At 37.6% G+C, this 22733-nt stretch overlaps 1 protein-coding gene across 1 annotated transcript in view; it reads right to left on the bottom strand.

Annotated features, from left to right (window-relative positions):
- The window catches only part of LOC118344015, a gene marked incomplete at its 3' end in the record, with an annotated part of 33092 nt that overhangs the window by 7057 nt on the left and 3302 nt on the right, over nucleotides 1–22733 (bottom strand). Inside the window, exon 4 of the mRNA XM_035683748.1 lies at nucleotides 22248–22587. Within this exon, the coding sequence (XP_035539641.1) occupies nucleotides 22248–22587 (340 nt within the window). The remainder of the gene's footprint in view (nucleotides 1–22247; nucleotides 22588–22733) is intronic.

Below are 22733 nucleotides of genomic sequence, written 5' to 3'. Positions count from 1 at the left end.
TGTGGTGTACAATGATGCATCAAAAGCAGAACTCGGTTGTGTGCTGATGCAAGAAGGGAAGGTGGCCACTTATGCTTCATGTCAACTGAAGGATCTTGAGCAGAATTATCCTACTCATGACTTGGAGTTAGCTGAATGTGGTTCTTGCTCTCAAGATTTGGAGACCCTACTTGTATGGTGAAAAGTGTGTAGTTTCCACAAATCACAAAAGCCTCAAGTATCTATTTGAGCAGCAATTACGGATACATATGAATCTTGGTCATACAAGAACCTTAATATGAGGTAGAGAATATGGTGGGAATTGATTAGCGACTATCAGTGAAACATTAAGTACCACCCCAAAAAGGCCTATGTGGTAGTCGATGCTTTGAGTCGCAATAACAAATTAGAAGATTCGTTTATTCCATCGTCATTAGCAAGTTCCCTCTGGTCGCGCATGCATATTCCATGAATCTGGACGTGATAGTGGTTTAAGGGGGAGAGAAGATTAGAGAAGATTAGGGTTTAGGAACCCAAAGGGCTTGCACGCCTATCCTAGTGACATGTTTAAGAACATGCCATGATTATATGGTTTGGTTTACATGTTGTTACTCCATGATTTGATGAGATTAGGGTTTTGGCTTAGGTGATGATTTGCTATGTTTCCATGTCTCAAATTTTGTGATATTTTTGCCATGATCTATAGTCCATTGTAGCTCGGTTTTCATGCTAATGAACCCTATAAGTTTAAGCCATAGCATGTTTGTGTATGTTGGATTAAGTGTTTTGATGATTGAACCATGCCACGCTCACACATTACCATGCCATGATTCCAGTGTGTTACACTTGAGTATTGCATGCACGACATTTCATACGTCACATGTCAAGTGTAAGACAGAGTACATTTTAAGTCTCATGTCAAATGCATTTGGGTAAATGATTTTTTTTATAAAATGTGTCTGAAAATGTTTTATCACGACCCCAAATGCTAGGTCGGGAGAATGTCTTGGTGAAACTCCTCTGTCCACTCTAGAGTGCTTAAGAATAGAGTGGTAACCCCTGATTGATGAAGAACCATCGGCGTACCTTAGATGGATCATTTTGGAAAGGATGCCGCCGGAGTAAGGTAGCACCTAACGCTAGTGGGTGTCATGACTAAGGAAAATAACTCAACGAAATACTATCGTGTTATAATGAATATGAATAAAACGTATTCACCATGGTGCTTCAAGGAGCCGTGTTTTGTCCACTGTGTTATAAGAAAAAGGTAATGAGCTCACATGATACGGATCACGTGATATGATATGAATCATATGATAAGATATAATATGAAATGAATGTTTAAAGATCAACACAAAAATGATGTCATGGGCATTTTTTCGAAAAGTCAAATCTATGTTACATGTCTTTTGACAAAGGTCAAGTGCATAAGTCAAGTTTTTCTTGGTCACGTCATATGTCAAATACATGTTCATGCATGCATTCCACGATTGGTGATTTGTATGCTTATATTAACTGTTGTATGTTGTATGTTTACTTGCTGAGATTTCTCAAAATCTCATTGGAGTAGTTTCCATACCATTCTCCACCCAGAATAGTAGAAGTTATGACAAGTCTAGAAGATCACCGCATGGAAAAATGCAAGAGGACGATGGTACCCTCAACCAGTGAGGAGGTACCGAAGAACAATGAGCGCTCGATGGAACCCTCTTTGTTGGATACGGTATAGAATGCCGACCAGCTCATTTCTGTGGTATTGCAGCTCATTGACAATGTGACATCCCAAATTTTACTAAGGAATTGTGTTTACATTTTGTATGGATGATGATGATGTGTCTTTGGATTTTTGGTTAAGTGTGGAAGAGCCCCTTAGGCCAATTTTTTTTTTCTTTTATGGGATTTGGATCTCTTAAATTAAGGCTTGTTAGCTTTCAAAAGGAAGTAGAGAGGATTGGTCCAAGGGAATAGGCCCATGAAGAGTGTTTGCTTTGAAGAGGCCCTAGTTAGGCCATGGAACAAGGGGAAGGCACCATTTGGCAAATTGGAGTTTTTGGTCTTTTGGGTAAAAAGCTAAGTTAACACTTGTCAACCATGCATTGGGTCTTTAGGTGAAAAGTGGAAGAAGCAAGAAAGAGAAACTAGGGTTTTGGTTTTGGAGGTGTAGGCACCACTTTTGCAAGCACAAGTCCCCATGGACACATGTCAAGCTACAACAAAAAGTTGTTTAGTGAGTTCCAAGAATGTGTCATATTAGGGAAGCAAAAATGCATGTTCTAGAAGACTTGTTTAGGAAGAAAGGGGCATGTCACCGATGGCTACAAGGGGGAGAGGAGCAAAAAGCAAAAGTACCTAGGGAATGACACAAAGTCACCTCAAGTGTCATAGGGATTTCGACAATCCAAGAGTGCACACACATTCACGCCACGTGTCAGCCATGCACACTGGAAGAGTGCTTTGGAAGATTAAGGTTTTGAGGAAATTATATTTTAACCTCTTGGTGCATTGAACTTAGACATAGGTGGAACGACAAAATGGAGAATGGAAGCAAGTAGGGTTTCAATTTAGGGAGAAAGAGCCATATGACAACACCCTTTGGTCTTTCCCATGCAAGTCCCATCTTGAGGGAAAAATGGGGGATGCCACTTGTCTTACATACATTGGTTGGTGAAAAACCTAGAGGGACACTATATGAGGAAGGCACCGAAAATGGGGGAGCCCTTTTTGCAAATAGTTTCTTGTTTCTCCTAGTGTGTTTCGGTCACCACCTTTTCTCTCTCTAGTCTTCACTTTCCCACATTTTCTCTTTAGCCAAACACCACCATTTTCGTGAATCACAAAGAAGCCACTCACCATTTTTTGAGTAAAAGCTCTAAACATGGAGGTATGGATCACTTTACTTATTTTCTTGATGATCACACACGGCCAAGGGAAGACCTCATCTAGTATTTTCGGATTTAGGGTTTTTCTCACACAACCACCTATTCTCACTCTAGAAACTAGGGTTTTCTCTTCATGGAAGATGGAACCCGAAATGTTCTTGGTGTTTTGAGCACATGAACGCGTGATCTAGGGTAACACAAGTTTGATTTTTAACTCAAAAGAAAAACTAGGGTTTCTAATCTTCAATGGTTTCGGCCCTATGGTTTTTAACACGACAAAAGAATTTTGAAAATGTCACTATACTCACATTCACTCACATTTTTGGAATCTAGGGTTTTTGTGGGATTAATTTCTAATATACTACACCTGGGCCCAGCCCAAGTCTACTTTTTAAATATTTTCGGGCTTATGTATGAAAAGCTCATTTAAGTCTTAACGAGTAATTTCAGAGCAGGTTAGGGGCCCAAAAATTTATTTTGACAGAGTAAGAATTTCATTGGGTTCAATGATTGGACAAAGGCCCAAATAATAATTCATGAACCAAGGGGTTGGTATAATTAGAACTTGGCCCAACAAAATTTTTGTAAACGTTGAAGATTTTGTTGGAAGAGAGAAGATTTTGTTGGACGAGAGAAGATAATTAGAACTTGGCCCAATAATTTATGTACTGTAATATATGATTTTAAGTGAAAGGTAGTAACTCTTTGACCCAATTTGGGACTGGGGCGTTACATTGCTAGTATTATCGTTGGACTTTTCTAAGTAAACTATCAACCTATCTTTGATATTATTAGTATATATATGTGAACTCTTGTTTGATTATTTGCTTGAAACTTTCGTGTGATTAATTGTTTGACTATAGCTATTATTCCGTGCTTATTAATCGGCTTATGTGATGTTATGAATACTTGTATGAAATTGTGATTTGAAGCATGATATTTCATGATGATGTATTCGGCCCTTATGTATTAGTGCATGAAGTTGTTGCTTAAATCTTGTATTTCTATGATGCAAGTTTTGGCCATGTCTAAGAATGGAGAGATGCAATGTCTTGTTAAGTATGATTAGGCTAAGTGTCAAATGTAATACATGTTAGTTTCGGTTTTGCCATGTTTATTGGTTTGCATGTTTGTTTGGATGTAAGATTAAATGGAGGCATGATGTTATGAGTTGGAATGATGAAAATACATAATTTGGATGGCTTAGATGAATTGGCCAAGACCATCCTTTAGGTGATGAAAATTCTATTTTGTTGTTATAATGAAAGAATCAAATATGTTGCATGAAATGATCTTTGTTTACAAGTTCTAATGTTTTCAAGCTATGACATGAGATGCATGCTATGGGATGAGCTATGTTGTATGAATAAGAGTTATGTTTTGTCAGGAGTCCATGTTACATGTCTCATGCATTTGGGTCCATGTTTTTAAAAGAAAGAGTCAAAGATGCTTTATAACGACACCAAATGCTAGAACGGGGAAATGCCCTAGTGAAACTCCCTATCCACTTTGGAGTGCCTAAAGTTGAGTGGAAACCCCTGGGTCGACAAAGTACAATTGATGGACCTCGAATGATTCCTATGGAAGGATAACGGAGCGGGGTTGACCTAAAGCTAGTGGGTGCATATTACGGTGAAGGCGAAATATGCAAACTGTTGTAAAGAATATATTTTATGTTTATGACATAGTCACCTCAATCAAGTGGATCATTGGTTGATGCAGTAACTAGTAGGGAACACATGGTACTCAGGGGAGCTGTGAGGTGTCCACATATGTGAATGATATGACATGAACAAGGCACGTGAGCTCTATGAAATGAAGTGACATGATATGTTATGCCATGATATGCTATGATATGAATGAAAGGATAAGGAATGATGAGACTCGTTCTCAATATGATTTGTTATGACATGATATGAATTGGAATTTATGATATGAACAAGAACCCGAGCTCAAATGATATGAACATGTGATAAGAGCTTAAAAGATGAAAAATGTTATTTTCACGAGAAAAGTTTTTTGTCATATGTACATGTCCATGCCTCACTATGCGTTACTCATCTAACTAATTGAATTTAACTCTCTATGTTTGTTAGCAAATCTCTACAAACATCCAAAAGCCTCTTTCGATAGTCAATTAGAAATTATTCTTGTTCATCATTTTACACAAGAGTATGCAAATTAATAAAGCAAAAAAGCAATAAAGGCCAATGATTTTAATACTACATATGTTCATACAAGTCTTTCGATCTCTATAATTACCAATGCTGAAATATCCAAGATCTATCCTATAATTCCCTCTTTCGATAGCAAATCACAAGATTAAAATCATATAATGGCCAGTTAATTATAAGCAATAAGCTCAGAATAAATCAGACAAACATAGAAGAGAATAACTTCAAATTAACATAGAAACTCAAGCATAGTTAAGGAACTATATTACATCGCTTTCTTAGAATAAAGAAAATTCAGTTAATGCTAAAAATTAAATTCAACATAAATGAATTCACCATAATTTTTCTGAGAGAAGAATAGAAGAAAATGAACACTGAAAATGCTACTCGCAGTCCGCAGTGTCGTCCCTCGCAAGCCGCAGTGTGTGAAATGAAAAACTCCAAAGAAATGCCCCCTCAAAAAATTTCTGATGGGAACCAAGGTGGGCCTAGTCTTAAAGATATGTTGCAAGTACCAGATGGGTCAAATACAAGTTCAAGGGCTTAAACGATGAAGATTATGCTTTGATTCATTTCATAAGCTATGGAAAGGGCAACAACATGACTTATAGGCTTTGGACACTTCAAGACTTTCAACTTATTTAATTAATTTCAAGGACCTATTTTATTTGCTTAGAATAATTGGGTTTATGCCTATGCAAGGGCATATTGGGAAAGTTATTATTTTATTGAACTAGGGTTAGGGTCACTGTAGCGAGTTACTGTAGCTCGTACTGTAGCCGCGGCACTGTTCATCCAGGGGCACTTTTGGAAGATTGAGGGTTTATTTTGGCTAGGGTTTCATTATGTTTTGCTTTAAATACTCTATGTGGCCACATTTTAATCAGATTATGAAGTTTATGAAATTTGATGAATTTATTCATTGTGAGTTGAGTTTTACTCCTCTTGTTCTTAATTGAACTTTTGAACTTATCAAAGGTAAATCACAACCTTTGTGGCGTTCCTCCTTTGTAATTTGGGTTCTTGAGACGGGTTCTTCAATGGGTCTAGATTTTAATATAATCTAGGTTATTGAAACGAGTTCTCATCGGGTCTAGATTCTCCATCCATAGACTTGATTTTGGCTTTCTTGGGAAGTTTTCAAATTGATTGTGGGTTCAAGGGATTCCTTTCCCACGGGTTCATATCATTTGGTATCAGAGCCAGGTTTCCAATCAGGTCTTATTCTATCTTTTAATTTTAGCATCCTTAAATTTAGTTCTAGGGCTTCACTGTTCTAGGGTTGCCAAAAAAAAAAAAATAGAAACAAAAAGTAGGCAGCCGAAATTCTTAGGGTTTTGGGTTTGTCTGAAATTTGCATCACCTAGGGTTTCAAAATTCTAGGGTTTCCTGCATCTCTAAGTTTGTCAATTGCTTGGAGTGTCGTTCCATTGATTCTCTTCTACTTCATTGTCCATGCTTGTGTGTTTGAATTCAATTGGTTGGTTTTCACAACTGACTATTGCTGTTTGTGGATGAATTAGAGAAAAGAAAGGAAAGGAAAGGAAAAGAAAAGAAAGGAAAGGGAAAGAAAAGAAAAGAAAATTCGAAAAAAAAAAAAAAAGAGGAAGAAGAAAAGAGAAGGTAGCATATTCAAAATTGCTACATAGTTACAACAAAGAGAAAGAAAGAAATTTGTTGATTAAACCTTATGATCAAAGGGGCTGCTGCATACATCACTCAAGTTGGTATCTTGTCTTATTGTTACTCTTTCATTCGTATAACTTCATTGATTCTCATGTCATTTTTATTCCTTCATGTTTCTCTTGTTCTTGTTTCCTGGATCTAATTACTAGTTGGGATAATACAAGGTTGTATTGTCTTGATTTAGTTCAACTAGTTCTTAAAGAACTTGAGTGGGAAAACTCTTGAGGTAAAAGGCAAGAGAGTGTGAGATTATTATCGAGTAAAAAGCCAATTCAGAGTTACACACGAGTGGAGTGTCATTACTTGAGTGTAAACACATAAGGGAGTGTGTGAGGTTTTTTCACTAACATTCTTTTTGTGCAGCACATTATGATGTCTCATAGGAAGTGACTCATCACCAAAGGAGATAGTAGATAACACATCCTTTGTGTTGCAAGTCATGCAACAACAGTTTGAGAAGTTGAACTTAGTGTTGGGTGAAGTGAGGGATAGGATGGATCATCAAGATGTGGTAATTAGAAATCTTCATGGCAGGAGAGATAGGAGGCGTCCCGCGTTTAGTGTTGAAAATGGGTATGAGAATGAAGAGTATGGTGATTCTCTTGTTACCAGGCATGCACTCAATACAAAAATTAAGATGGATGATATAGAGCAGAAGAGTGAGAATATTTTTCATACTAGATGCCACATCAACAACAAGGTATGTAGTATGATCATTGATTTGAGGAGTTGTATTAATTTGGCTAGCACTACTTTAGTTGAGAAATTGAATTTACGTACCTTGAAACACCCTAGACCATACATGTTGCACTGGTTGAGTGATTGTGGGGAGGTTAGGGTAAATAAGCAAGTGCTAGTTTCTTTTTCAATTGGAAAATACCAGGATATGGTGCTTTGTGATGTAGTGCCTATGCATGCTAGTCATATTTTGTTAGGAAAGCCATGGCAGTATGATAGGAAGGTGATCCATGATGGGTTAAGGAACATGTACAGTTTTGAAAAAGATGGAAAAACAATCAAACTTGCTCCTTTAACTCCAAAACAGGTCCATGGGGATCAATTGAAGCTGAAATGTAAGGTTGCTCAAAACAGAAAGAGTGAAAATGAGAGTGATAAAAAAAGAAAGAGTAAAAGTGAGAGTGATCAAAAAAGAAAAAGTGAAAAGGAGATTGAGCAAACAAGGAAGAGTGAAAGTGAGAATGAGCTGAAAAGCAAGAGTGAAGGTGAGAGTGAAAGTGAAAGTGAGATTGAGCTGAAAAGCAAGAGTGAATGTGAGATTGAGAAGAAAAGAAATAGTGAGACCGAAATGGAGAAAGAGAGAAAAATGAGAGAGAAAAAAGAAGAGGGTGAGACTAAGACCTCAAGCAAAAGAGAGAATGAGTTGAAAAATAATTATGAGGTCGAGAGTACAAAAAAAGATGAAGAAAAAGAGAGTGACAGAAAAAAAGAGAGTGAAAAGAAAAAAGAGTGTGAAAGGAAAAAAGAGAGTGAAAAAGAAAAAGAGAGTGGAAAGAAAAGAGAGTTTGAAGAAAGTGAGAGAAAAACAAAGAGAAAAGTGAGTTTTTATGCTAAGGCAAGTCTTAATCCTAACGAACTTGACGTATGTTTGCCTAGTATTGTTGTCTCTTTATTGCAGGGATATGAGGTCGTGTTTCCAAGTGGTGTATTTAGTGGATTGCCACCCATTAGGGAGATAGAGCACTACATTGATTTTGTGCCAGGTGCAACAATTCCTAACCGACCTTTCTTGGAAGAACATGAGTCATTGACACACTTAAAGGGAGAAGGTAAGTTGTTGACCATAATGCGTGCTAAGCGGGAGGATTCTATTGAGACTTTTGCTCATGTATTCAAATACACACAAGGTATGGAAACTTTTGTGGTTGATGCTTTAGCAAGAAGGTATGTACTTATCTTCATTTTAGATGCAAAATTGTTGAAACTTGAATATGATAAGGAATTGCATGCTAATGATGATGACTTTGCTATTGTATATGGAACATGTGAGAAAGCATCGTTTGGTAAGTTCTATAAACTAGATTGGTACTTGTTTATAAAGAATAGATTTTATGTACCTACTAGTTTTATATGTAAGTTGCTTGTGTGCGATGGACATGGTGGTTTGTTGGGTAACCATGGTGTAAGGAAGACTTTTGTTGTGTTGCATGAACGTTTGTGGGAATATCATTTGCCTTTCAATGACGTGTTGCATGAACATTTGTGGAAGTATCAATTGCCATTCATTGATGTGTTGCATGAACGTTTGTGGGACTATCATTTGCCCTTCATTGAGTTTGCATATATTTGGAGTAGTCATTCTGGTGTCAAGAAAATATTAGACATTTTGTATGAACATTTATGTTGGTCTAAGATGAAGAGAGATGTCAATTGTATTTGTGGCAGGTGCATTACATGCAGAAAGGCCAAATTTATACTTTTGCCACATGGGTTGCATACGCCCTTACCTATTCCTAGTGAGTCATGTGTAGACATATCTATGGACTTTGTTTTGGGGCTGCCTAGGAAAGAAAGGAGTAGAAATTCTATTTTTGTGGTTATGGATGGATTTATAGAGTTTGCATATAACAGGACCATGCATACTACCACTTTATATTCTCCTTTTGAAATTGTTTATAGACTTAATCTATTTACTCCTTTAGATTTAATATCTTTATCTGTTGACAACAGGAGTAGCTTAGATGGATGTTCTCAAATTCTTGAACAAATTAATGACAATGCATATGAAATCAATGATAATGTTACTAACATTTTTCCTTTGATCCAGGTGGAGATTCGAGGTCGAATCCTTTTGAGGAGAGGGAGAATGATGGGAACCAAGGTGGGCCTAGTCTTAAAGATATGTTGCAAGTACCAGATGGGTCAAATACAAGTTCAAGGGCTTAAACGATGAAGATTATGCTTTGATTCATTTCATAAGCTATGGAAAGGGCAACAACATGACTTATAGGCTTTGGACACTTGAAGACTTTCAACTTATTTAATTAATTTCAAGGACCTATTTTATTTGCTTAGAATAATTGGGTTTATGCCTATGTAAGGGCATATTGGGAAAGTTATTATTTTATTGAACTAGGGTTAGGGTTACTGTAGCGAGTTACTGTAGCTCCGTACTGTAGCCGCGGCACTGTTCATCCAGGGGTACTTTTGGAAGATGGGGGGTTTATTTTGGCTAGGGTTTCATTAGGTTTTGCTTTAAATACTCTATGTAGCCTCATTTTAATCAGATTATGAAGTTTATGAAATTTGATGAATTTATTCATTGTGAGTTGAGTTTTACTCCTCTTGTTCTTAATTGAACTTTTGAACTTATCAAAGGTAAATCACAACCTTTGTGGCGTTCCTCCTTTGTAATCTGGGTTCTTGAGACGGGTTCTTCAACGGGTCTAGATTTTAATATAATCTAGGTTCTTGAAACGAGTTCTCATCGGGTCTAGGTTCTCCATCCATTGACTTGATTTTGGCTTTCTTGGGGAGTTTTCAAATTGATTGTGGGTTCAAGGGATTTCATTCCCGCGGGTTCATATCATTTTCTCCGTAAGACACCAAACCGAAGGGCTCGGTTTGCTTCTAGTAAACCTCCACCCCAAAGCTAATCCGCGTGCCGGGACGCCGCCAAGCACCGTCCGCGTCTGTACCTCAGCCGCTCTTAGTTCACCACACCAACCATGCCCAGCCAGATGAAACTGCCGCCAGCGCCCTTGAAGCCTTTGTTTCAAGCCTTTTCTTTCTGATATGAACCCGCGGGAAAGGAATCCCTTGAACCCACAGTCAATTTGAAAACTTCCCAAAAAAGCCAAAATCAAGTCTGTGGATAGAGAATCTAGACCTGATGAGAACTCGTTTCAAGAACCTAGATTATATTAAAATCTAGACCCATTGAAGAACCCGTCTCAAGAACCCAAATTACAAAGGAGGAACGCCACAAAGGTTGTGATTTAGCTTTGATAAGTTCAAAAGTTCAATTAAGAACAAGAGGAGTAAAACTCAACTCACAATGAATAAATTCATCAAATTTCATAAACTTTATAATCTAATTAGAATGAGGCTACACAGAGTATTTAAAACAAAACCTATTGAAACCCTAGCCAAAATAAACCCCCATCTTCCAAAAGTGCCCCTGGATGAATAGTGCCGCGGCTACAGAGCCGCGCTACAGTGACTTGGCTACAGTAACACTAATCCTAGTTCATTAAAACAATAAATTTCCCAACATGCCCTTACATAGGTATAAACCCAATTATTCTAAGCAAATAAAATAGGTCATTGAAATTAATTAAATAAGTTGAAAGGTTTCAAGTGTCCAAAGCCTATAAGTTATGTTGTTGCCCTTTCCATAGCTTATGAAATGAATCAAAGCATAATCTTCATCGTTTAAGTCCTTGAACTTGTATTTGGCCCATCTGGAACTTGCAACATATCTTTAAGACTAGGCCCACCTTGGTTCATGAACACTCCAATTATATGTAAACTCAATGAATGGTAAACAATACTCCCACAAATGTTCATGAAGCACATCTAAAGTCTTCCTCGAACTAAAATGACCACTCCAATATGCAAACTCAATGAATGACAAATGATATTCCCGGAAACGTCCATGTAACAATTCAATGAATGGCAAATGATACTCCCACAAACGTTCAAGAAACAAACCAAAATCTTTCCTTACACCAAGGTCACCCAACAAACCATCATGTCCATCACACACAAGCAACTTACACATAAAACTAGTAGGTACACAAAATCTATTCTTTCTAAACAAGTACCAATCTAGTTTATAGAACCTACCAAACGATGTTTTCTCACATGTTCCATATACACTAGCAAAGTCATCATCATTAGCAAGCAATTCCTTATCATATTCAAGTTTCAACAATTTTGCATCTAAAATGAAGATAAGTACATACCTTCTTACTAAAACATCAACCACAAAAGTTTCCATACCTTGTGTGTATTTGAATGCATGAGGAAAAGTCTCAATATAATCCTCCCGCTTAGCATGCATTATAGTCAACAACTTACCTTGTCCCTTTAAGTGTGTCAATGACTCATATTCTTCCAAGAAAGGTCGGTTAGGAATTGTTGCACCTGGCACAAAATCAATGTAGTGCTCTATCTCCCTAATGGGTGGCAATCCACTAAATATACCACTTGGAAACACGACCTCATTACCCTGCAACAAAGAGACAACAATACTAGACAAACATACGTTAAGTTCGTTATGATTAAGACTTGCCTTAGCATAAAAACTCACTTTTCTCTTTGTTTTTCTCTCACTTTCTTCACACTCTCTTTTCTTTCCACTATCCTTTTCTTTTTCACTCTCTTTTTCTTCATCTTTTTTTGTACTCTCGACCTCACAATTATTTTTCAACTCATTCTCTCTTTTGCTTGAGGTCTTAGTCTCACCCTCCTCTTTTTTCTCTCTCATTTTTCTCTCTTTCTCCATTTCCGTCTCACTATTTCTTTTCTTCTCAATCTCATCTTCACTCTTGCTTTTCAGCTCAATCTCACTTTTACTCTTTCTTTTTTTATCACTCTCATTTTCACTCATTCTGTTTTGAGCAACCTCACATTTCAGCTTCAATTGATCCCCATGGACCTGTGTTGGAGTTAAAGGAGCAAGTTTGATTGTTTTTCCATCTTTTTCAAAACTGTACATGTTCCTTAACCCATCATGGATCACCTTCCTATCATACTGCCATGACTTCCCCAACAAAATATGACTAGCATGCATAGGCACTACATCACAAAGCACCATATCCTAGTATTTTCCAATTGAAAAAGAAACTAGCACTTGCTTATTTATCCTAACCTCCCCACAATCACTCAACCAGTGCAACATGTATGGTCTGGGGTGTTTCAAGGTACGTAAATTCAATTTCTCAACTAAAGTAGTGCTAGCCAAATTAATACAACTCCTCAAATCAATGATCATACTACATACATTGTTGTTGATGTGGCATCTAGTATGAAAAATATTCTCAATCTGCTGCTCTATATCATCTATCTTAATTTTTGTATTGAGTGCATGCCTGGTAACAAGAGAATCACCATACCCTTCATTCTCAACACTAAACTCGGGACGCCCCCTATCTCTCCTGCCATGAAGATTTCTAATTACCACATCTTGATGATCCATCCTATCCCTCACTTCACCCAACACCAAGTTCAACTTCTCAAACTGTTGTTGCATGACTTGCAACACAAAAGATGTGTTATCTACCATCTCCTTTGGTGATGAGTCACTCCTATGAGACATCATAATGTGCTGCACAAAAAGAATGTTAGTGGAAAATCCTCACACACTCCCTTACGTGTTTACACTCAAATAATGACACTCCACTCGTGTGTAACTCTGAATTGGCTTTTTACTCGATAATAATCTCACACTCTCTTGCCTTTTACCTCAAGAGTTTTCCCACTCAAGTTCTTTAAGAACTAGTTGAACTAAATCAAGACAACACAACCTTGTATTATTGCAACCAGTAATATAGATCAAAGAAACAAGGAATGAATAAAATGACACGAGACTCAAGGAATTTATACGAGGGAAAGAGTAATTTATACCAGAAAGATGTAATCAGCTCCTATGATGATAAAAGCTTAATCAACAAAAACTTTCTTTCTCTTTGTTGAAACTATGTAGCAACTTTGAATATGCTACCTTCTCTTTTCTTCTTCTTCTTCCTCTTCTTCTTCTTTTTTTTTTTTTTGAATTTTCTTTTCTTTTCTTTTCTTTTTTTCTTTTCTTTTCTTTTCTTTTCCTTTCTTTTCTTTTCTTTTCTTTTCTTTTCTTTTCTCTAATTCATCCACAAACAGCAATATTCAATTGTGAAAACCAACCAATTGAATTCAAACACACAAGCATGGACAATGAAGTAGAAGAGAATCAATGGAACGACACTCCAAGCAATTGACAAACTTAGAGATGCAGGAAACCCTAGAATTTTGAAACCCTAGGCGACACAAATTTCAGCCAAACCCAAAACCCTAAGAATTTCGACAGCCTACTTGTTGTTTCTATTTTTTTTTTGGTAACCCTAGAACAATGAAGCCCTAGAATTAATTTAAGGATGCTAGAATTAAAAGATAGAATCAGACCTAATTGGAAAACTGGCTCTGATACCAAATAATATGAACCCACAGGAAAGGAATCCCTTGAACCCACAGTCAATTTGAAAACTTCCCAAGAAAGCCAAAATCAAGTCTATGGATGGAGAATCTAGACCCGATGAGAACTCGTTTCAAGAACTTAGATTATATTAAAATCTAGACCCGTTGAAGAACCCGTCTCAAGAACCCAGATTACAAAGGAGGAACGCCACAAAGGTTGTGATTTACCTTTGATAAGTTCAAAAGTTCAATTAACAACAAGAGGAGTAAAACTCAACTCACAATGAATAAATTCATCAAATTTCATAAACTTTATAATCTGATTAGAATGAGGCTACATAGAGTATTTAAAGGAAAACCTAATGAAACCCTAGCCAAAATAAACCTCCATCTTCCAAAAGTGCCCTGGATGAACAGTGCCTCGCTACAGTAACTAGGCTACAGTAACCCTGACCCTAGTTCAATAAAATAATAACTTTCCCAACATGCCCTTGCATAGGCCCCCTTAAGTGTTTCCCACAATAAACCCAATTATTCGAAACTAATAAAATAAGTGCTTTAAATGAATTAAATAAGTTGAAAGCCTTCAAGTGCCCAAAGCTTTTAAGTCTTGTTGTTGCCCTTTCCATAGTTCATCAAATGAATCAAAGCTGAATCTTCATCATTTAAGCTCTTGAATTGTATTTGGCCAATCTGGAACATGCAACATATCTTTAAAACTAGGCCCACCTTGGTTCCCATCATTCCCCCTCTCCTCAAAAGTATTCGACCTCAAATCTCCACCTGGATCAAAGGGAAAAATATTAATAACATTATCATTAATTTCATAAGCATTATCATTAATTATGGGAACCAAGGTGGGCCTAGTCTTAAAGATATGTTGCAAGTTCCAGATGAGCCAAATACAAGTTCAAGGACTTAAACGATGAAGATTATGCTTTGATTGATTTCATAAGCTATGGAAAGGGCAACAACATAACTTATAGGCTTTGGACACTTGAAGGCTTTCAACTTATTTAATTAATTTCAAGGACTTATTTTATTTACTTAGAATAATTGGGTTTATACCTATGTAAGGGCATGTTGGGAAAGTTATTATTTTAATGAACTAGGGTTAGTGTTACTGTAGCCAAGTCACTGTAGCGCGGCACTGTAGCACTATTCATCCAGGGGCACTTTTGGAAGATGGGGGTTTATTTTGGCTAGGGTTTCAATTGGTTTTGCTTTAAATACTCTGTGTAGCCTCATTCTAATTAGATTATAAAGTTTATGAAATTTGATGAATTTATTCATTGTGAGTTGAGTTTTACTCCTTTTGTTCTTAATTGAATTTTTGAACTTATCGAAGGTAAATCACAACCTTTGTGGCGTTCCTTCTTTGTAATTTGGGTTCTTGAGACGGGTTGTTCAACGGGTCTAGATTTTAATATAATCTAGGTTCTTGAAAGGAGTTCTCATTGGGTCTAGATTCTCCATCCATAGACTTGATTTTGGCTTTCTTGGGAAGTTTTCAAATTGACTGTGGGTTCAAGGGATTCCTTTCCCGCGGGTTCATATCACTTTCTCTATTTGTGATATCCGAAAAACTGAGTAGTTCAACCACCATAAGCCGTTGCACTCACCCTCCACCGAGAGCTCCACCACATTGTGATCCCACCTCACGAAAACCGCCACGGTTAACACCACCGTGGGCCACCCCTCTTACGGAAGACCCAACAATTTTTCCCCTATTTTTAGCCACCCAAAACAGAGATCCACCCACTGAACTACTGCACTGCACCGCACTGCACCAGCCACTCCAAGCCATCACCACCTACACGGAAGAGGGCGCCGGACACCCATAGACCACCTCAGCACGTAGCAACCCCTCACGGTGAGCATCTGCTTCTTTCCACCCTCTCTCGCTCACCTCTCCTTCTCTGTCTCTCGTGCTCAGCGCTGCTCGACGGATGCTCTGCCGCACTCTTGCTCTTCTGCCGTGACACCATAGCTCCTCCAGCCAACCCCGTCGCTCCTTACCCCTCCTCGCGTGCCTCGGTTTCCTTAGGTAAGCCCCTGTCACCGCTCACTGGGTGTTTACCGTGTTTTGAGTGTGCAGCAGGTTTTTCTTCTTATAAGTGATTTGCGTACATAATATATATATTGTATAGATATATAAAGTGTTAACTTGACAGTTGAGTTCAATTTCCAGTTTTACCCCTATACTTTCCGGAAATGTGTTTTTGGATAAAGAGTATTTATTTATTTATTTTGTTTAATGAGTTTTGGTTTTAAGTCTCATAAAACATTATTTTCTGTAGAAAATATTTTGATAATATTGTTAACTAAAAGAAGTAAAGCTATTATTAAGAGAGAGTTTTGCATGGCGTATTTTATAAGATTCTTTAAGTAGTCTAAGTATTCTATTAATTTATAATATGTTGTTGGTACTTTAGATATTTTTTTTTAATATTACTCGTTATTGAGTTCCGTAAATGCCTAAATATTTGTTCGATTAAATCTCTTATTCGGTACGAATTCAATTAAGTGGATATTGGTGGTTTTAGAAAATGGTGGTATTATAGGAATTATTAGAATTCTAGGTTTTGAGGATTTAAAATAGGTTCTTAGGTTCAAATATTGAAATGCATGATTGATTGAAAACTTATGGAAATTACGTGATTATTTTTATAGGTGACAATTTATAGTCGACTCAATATTTTTTAGGAAAATTCTAAAAAGCTAAGTCGTCCAGGTAAGCGAGGTTCCTATGCTAGCCTTTGCACAAAAATAAAATGGACTGAGGTCAATTTTGAAAATGTGCCTGTTTTGTTATGAAAGGAAAATTTTAAAACGACCTCAGTTATTTGTTCTGCATTATTCATGAAATTCTATATAAGGAATTTCTGTCATGACTAGTGTAGACATGAGCTTTTGACATTTTGCTTCCGAACTGTGCAAAAGAGAGCAAATATCAAATTTTGTGCATAAATTATATTTTTGTGATATGATTCTGTTATGTTCTGAAACTGTTCTGTACTCTGATATGATAAGATGTGATTTCTGAAACCTCTGGCATCACATTCTATTTCTGCTCTGACCCTACCACAGGTGTAAAACTGTGGCCTCTGTTTGGGTTGATACCAACTTTTCTGTTTCTAGTGCACCCACTTTGGAAACAAAGTGGTTATCTTTCCTATGTGCACACTCGACGCTCCGAGAATGATAAGGGGAAGATTCACATTCTGTTTCTACTCGGTTGGCCGCTAGGGTTTGCACAATCCTACCACGGGGGTTAAAAATGGAATTCTGTTCTGATATGATGTTTCAGTTATGCTGTGCCAAGGGAATTTTGAATAAGAATACTTTTGAACTTTCGCTCTGAAATTCTTGATAACATGTTCTGACTCTGCATTCAGAAAATAAAAAGTGTTTTGCTTTGTATTTTGAAATCTGTAAATGCTCATGTTTGCATACTAGTATATGTTCTCTACTTACTGAGTTATTGATAACTCACCCCATCTTCATAATATGTTTCAAATAATTTTGATGCAACAACTGGGAATTAGAAATGAGTACTTGCAAGTTTTGTGCATCATAGAAGACTAAGTGCCTTAGGATAAAATGACTTTTAGAGAGTCTTTTGGTAGCGTTGATATTTTGTGTGGCTTTGGTATGTTGAGTAATGAATATTTCTAGTCATTGTGGAAAAGTTTATGTATATCAATGAGACACCACTGATATGCCCTTATGTAGGAACATGAATATCTGTGTTAAACAAATAGGTCAATATGTTATGGAGACTCTGGTTTATTTTAAAAGTAATATTTGAAATGATTTTTAGGTGATATGAGTTAACCCTCCGGACCCTCTGGGATGGGGCGTTACATTAAGTATCACCCTGGAAAGGTCAATGTAGTTGCGGATGCCCTTAGTCGCAAGGTGATATGAACCCGTCTCAAGAACCCAGATTACAAAGGAGGAACGCCACAAAGGTTGTGATTTACCTTTGATAAGTTCAAAAGTTCAATTAAGAACAAGAGGAGTAAAACTCAACTCACAATGAATAAATTCATCAAATTTCATAAACTTCATAATCTGATTAGAATGAGGCTACATAGAATATTTAAAGGAAAACCTAATGAAACCCTAGCCAAAATAAACCCCCCATCTTCCAAAAGTGCCCCTGGATGAACAGTGCCGCGGCTACAGTGCCGTGCTACAGTACTCGGCTACAGTAACCCTAACCCTAGTTCAATAAAATAATAACTTTCCCAACATGCCCTTGCATAGGCCTCCTTAAGTGCTTCCCATAATAAACTCAATTATTCTAAACTAATAAAATAAGTTCTTTAAATGAATTAAATAAGTTGAAACCCTTCAAAAGCCCAAAGCCTTTAAGTCTTGTCGTTGCCTTCTTCCGTAGCTGATCAAATGAATTAAAACAGGATCCTCATCCTTCAAGCCCCATCTTGAATGTTGGCCTCTTGCTAAACTTATCCCAGGTGGATTGCATCAATCCGGCCTCCTTAAGTGCTTCCCATAATAAACTCAATTATTCTAAACTAATAAAATAAGTTCTTTAAATGAATTAAATAAGTTGAAACCCTTCAAAAGCCCAAAGCCTTTAAGTCTTGTCGTTGCCTTCTTCCGTAGCTGATCAAATGAATTAAAACAGGATCCTCATCCTTCAAGCCCCATCTTGAATGTTGGCCTCTTGCTAAACTTATCTCAGGTGGATTGCATCAATCCTTGCATTGTCTCTTTGATCTTCTTGGCCCATCTGGAAGTTGCAAATGATCTTTAAGACTAGGCTCATCTTGGTTCCCATCACAAGGCCTAGGCTAAATCACCATCGTTGTTAGTGGAAATGTGGAGTTTGTTGATTGGAAATCTGCCAAGGGATGTTGTCCTAGCAGCAGTGCAAGAAATTGCCTCATTAACAGAGGAGGAAATTCAAGAAGGACAATGTAAGGATGACAAGCTGGAAAGCCTATGCCGAAGAATTTCCGAAGGCAAAGGACCATAGCACTTTATAATTGGGGAGAATGGAATTAAGTATTTCAAGGGAAGGAAGGTAATCCCTAGTGCCTTGAAACTAAAGGAAAAGCTTTTAAGGGAAGCTCATTGCACCCCTTCTATAGCTCACCCTGGTAGCACTAAGATATTGAGATCCGAAGGAAAGATTTTGGTGGGAAGGAATCAAGAACGACGTAGCGGAATTCGTAGCTAAATGTTCAGTATGCCAATTAGTAAAAGCAGAACATCAGAGGCCAGCAGAGGAGTTGCAACCACAACCAATTCCCGAATGGAAATGGGAAGATGTGTCGATGGATTTCGTGATAGGTTTGCCGAGGACATCGACAGAGAAGAATTCGATTTGGGTTATAGTCGATAGGCTAACGAGGAGTGCACATTTTTTTACCATAACCAACACGAATTCTATGGAGAAGTTATCTCGAATTCTATGGAGAAGAAATCTCAGCAAGTAATCACACAGTATACCATAGTTAACACAAGCATACAAAAGGCATATCATGAAATGCGTGCATGGACATGTACTTGACTTATGCCTTTGACCAGAACTTGACTTGTACATTTGACTATTTTCAAAAGACTTGTAACAGAGATTTAGCATTTCAGAAAAACTTCTTAGACTTTTTCTTAATCACGTGAACTTAATCAGAACTTGCCTTCTCAGAACATATCACAAGATTTGCATCAAGTGATCCTTAGCACGTTGGCTCATATTCTTATTCAGAGGGTGGATACAACAAAATTCTCCTTAGCACCTCGTGTTCCTGCTAGTTACCACACCATCAACGGTCCATACACCGTGATGAATACGTCATAAATAGAGACTCATATTAATGCGACCTTACTTCGTCAGGTTACATGCCTTATGCACCCACTAGCGTTAAGCACTTCCTCAGTCCGGTATCCATTGAAAAGAATCTATCGATGGTACTTTGTCAACCCAGGGATTACCACTTCATTCTTAAACACTCTAGACTGGACAAAGGAGTTTCACTTAGACATTATCCCACCCTAGCACTTGGGGTTGTGATAAAACTTATAAACTCTTTTCTTTGAAAACATTCTTATTTGAAAACACTTTCTTTGAAATCACTTTCCCCGAAATGCATGTGACATGAGACTTATAACATTCTTACTTACTCTTGACATATGACATGCGAAATGTCATGCATGAAATAACCAAGCATAACATGTTCATTTCACAACATGATAACATAAACCATATGAAATATCAAAACACATACATGGAACGAAGAGATCTTACTTAGGCTGAAACTCATAGGCACAAAAATATGAAGATTCATCACTTAGATATGTTCCAAACTTCAAGCATATAATATAAAAATCAAGACATAGTGAAGCAAAACATGGAATCATAGGTTTTTTGACCAAAGTCCGAAACTTCCATGCCATGTTCAAATTGAAACATCATGTTGCATAAACCATCCACCTTAATCAAGTGAAAACTGAAACTTATGAGAGTATTTCATGGCATTTTCATCACAAATCCAAAATATAGAATTCATTCCATAGATTTACTCAAGATCATATTAGCATATTCAATCAACAATCAAGAGATAGCAAACAAGCAATCAAAATAGTAAAAGGATTTACACAAATATATACAAGCATTAACTAAGAGTAAGTTGTGTATACTTACAAAAAAATCCACGTAAACAAATACTAGCAAGTTGTAAATCCGAACATATTATATTAGAACGAGTAACTAAAAACCCTATCTCATGTTCTTGAGTGTGTGTGTGGATTTCGAGGGCACCACTTGATCTTAAACTACTCGGCTTTTAGGGATTTTGGGTTAAAACCCTTTCTTTTCACTCATGAAATAAAACAAAACCTAAGGTAAGCAAATATACATGTGGTGGTAGAAAACGTGGATGATGAACTCCCCCTACTAATCGTCTTCAAGGGTTTTCTTAAAAACCCTAAGTCATCTTCCAAGAAAATGGTAGAAAGTGTGGTTGTTCTATCATTCTTCAAGTCCAATGAGATTTAAATCTCATTTTCAGATTGAGAAAGTGGCATGTGTTTGAAAAACTAGAGGAAACTGATCCTTAGCTTGTCTATCCTTGATGGTGCCAAAATTTCATTTCTTGAAAGGATCCTCCTTGTTTGGTTGGGAAGAAAATACAAGAAAGTGAGGGAACCTTCAAGTGAACATGTGAGAATGGTGTGGAGAGAGTGAGAGTTCATGCAATTTCCGAAAAAAAGGGTAAGGGAAAATTCCCTAGGCGTGTACCCTTCCTTTTTATAGAAGACCCTTCACTTCCCTCCTTGGTTACTTCCAAAATCCTTGCATGGATGACAAGTAGCATAGGTTTCTTCTTCCCCTTCCTCTTTTGCTGAAAATGCCTCTTAGAATTCCCCACTTGGATTGTATTGGGAAGGGACATCTTGGGGGTGGCGTGTAGGGTTTCTCTTCCCTTGGCCAAAAGTCACTTCCTTCCCCCATATGCCCTTCCTTTCCTTAAGCAAGTGAATATTTCTTCAAGGGTAGCTTGGTAAAACATCATATGCCTCTTCCTTTTCCCAACAAGTAACCTTTGGCATGGATGACAAGTGGCATTGGGCGTGTGCCATAGCCCTAGCTGTCCATTCCTTCTTCTTTTCACAAGTGGATGCTTCAACTTCCTAGTGCTCCTTCCCTAGGTGACCTTTCATGTGCCATTGGTCCAAAAACAAACTAAATGACAAGTGGCAAGTGAATAGGGTGCTTGGGAGTGTGCTAGCCAAAACCCTAAGGGCATATTCATCGTCAATACAAAAATATCTTCACATATTATTCTAGAAACTTAGTGCATGCTTGACACTTGGCAAAAATTGACCAAATTCGAAATCCTATGTGCCTCCCTTCGGTTTCCCATGCAAATCTTCTAGAAAAGCTATATTTCACTTCCCTAAGCTTCCACTCCCAAGAAATCTACCTTGGAACTCTAATTTTTTTGGCAAGACAATGGGCTAGGCGTGCAAGCCATTCTTGGTGCTTTCCTACACCTCTCTCTCCCCCTTGACCCACTATCAAGACTAGATTCAATGAGTAACATTTTCATGACACATGGCACTAGAAACTTAAGATTTGGGTCATGGGCCAAAAGTCATTGGACCTGGGTTTCTTAATAGGGCCAACAATTACAAAGTAATCTATGGTCACTCTCCTCTTGGGCTCAAGTTACCAAATCAAAGACTCTAAGGCCTTCCAAAGTAATTAAGGCTCCTAAAAATGCCATGGCAACCTAGAACAAATTCTAAGGGCCAAGTCTAGACAAACTCTGGTCATCACATCCTCCCCTCCTTAGAAAAAGATTTCGTCCTCAAAATCGGCACCGCAACCATTCATCAAAACACTCATAAGAAGAAATACCGGACTACTACCTCTTCCATATGCGGCCGTAGACTTCTTGGACGATGTTGAGGATGACGGCACTTCATCTGCCTCCTCAGCCACGGAATCCTGTGAAACGTAAAATATGGCTTGCAAATCATAATCAAAATACATATTGACTTGCATTTCATTCAACCTATGCTCTATCTCAAGCTCCGTATCCTCAATTGGTTGACCTTGTTCATGGAAGCAAATACGATCTGTAGACGAATCTGAGGTTTCACATGGTATAAACCGACTTGCGCATTCTTCCGTTGTGCGACTCGATTCTGCTTCTAGGTCAAAATTGCGTAGATTTCTTCTTCCTGCTTCCTTTGAGCTACACCACGGTTATCGTTTCTCATGTGGTAATGCTCGTCAGAAATGAAGCCTTCCTCGAGTGTACACATCCATCACATGAGTGCGATGATGCTCAAATGTTTCCATCTGTCTCGATTATTCCGCTATCACCTATTGCTTTCTTCT

Source organism: Juglans regia, chromosome 12 (genome assembly GCF_001411555.2).
Source record: "Juglans regia cultivar Chandler chromosome 12, Walnut 2.0, whole genome shotgun sequence".
Taxonomy (NCBI): Eukaryota; Viridiplantae; Streptophyta; class Magnoliopsida; order Fagales; family Juglandaceae; genus Juglans; species Juglans regia.
Note: the sequence above shows the minus strand (reverse complement) of the source record. Positions and strands in the feature narration are given on the sequence as shown.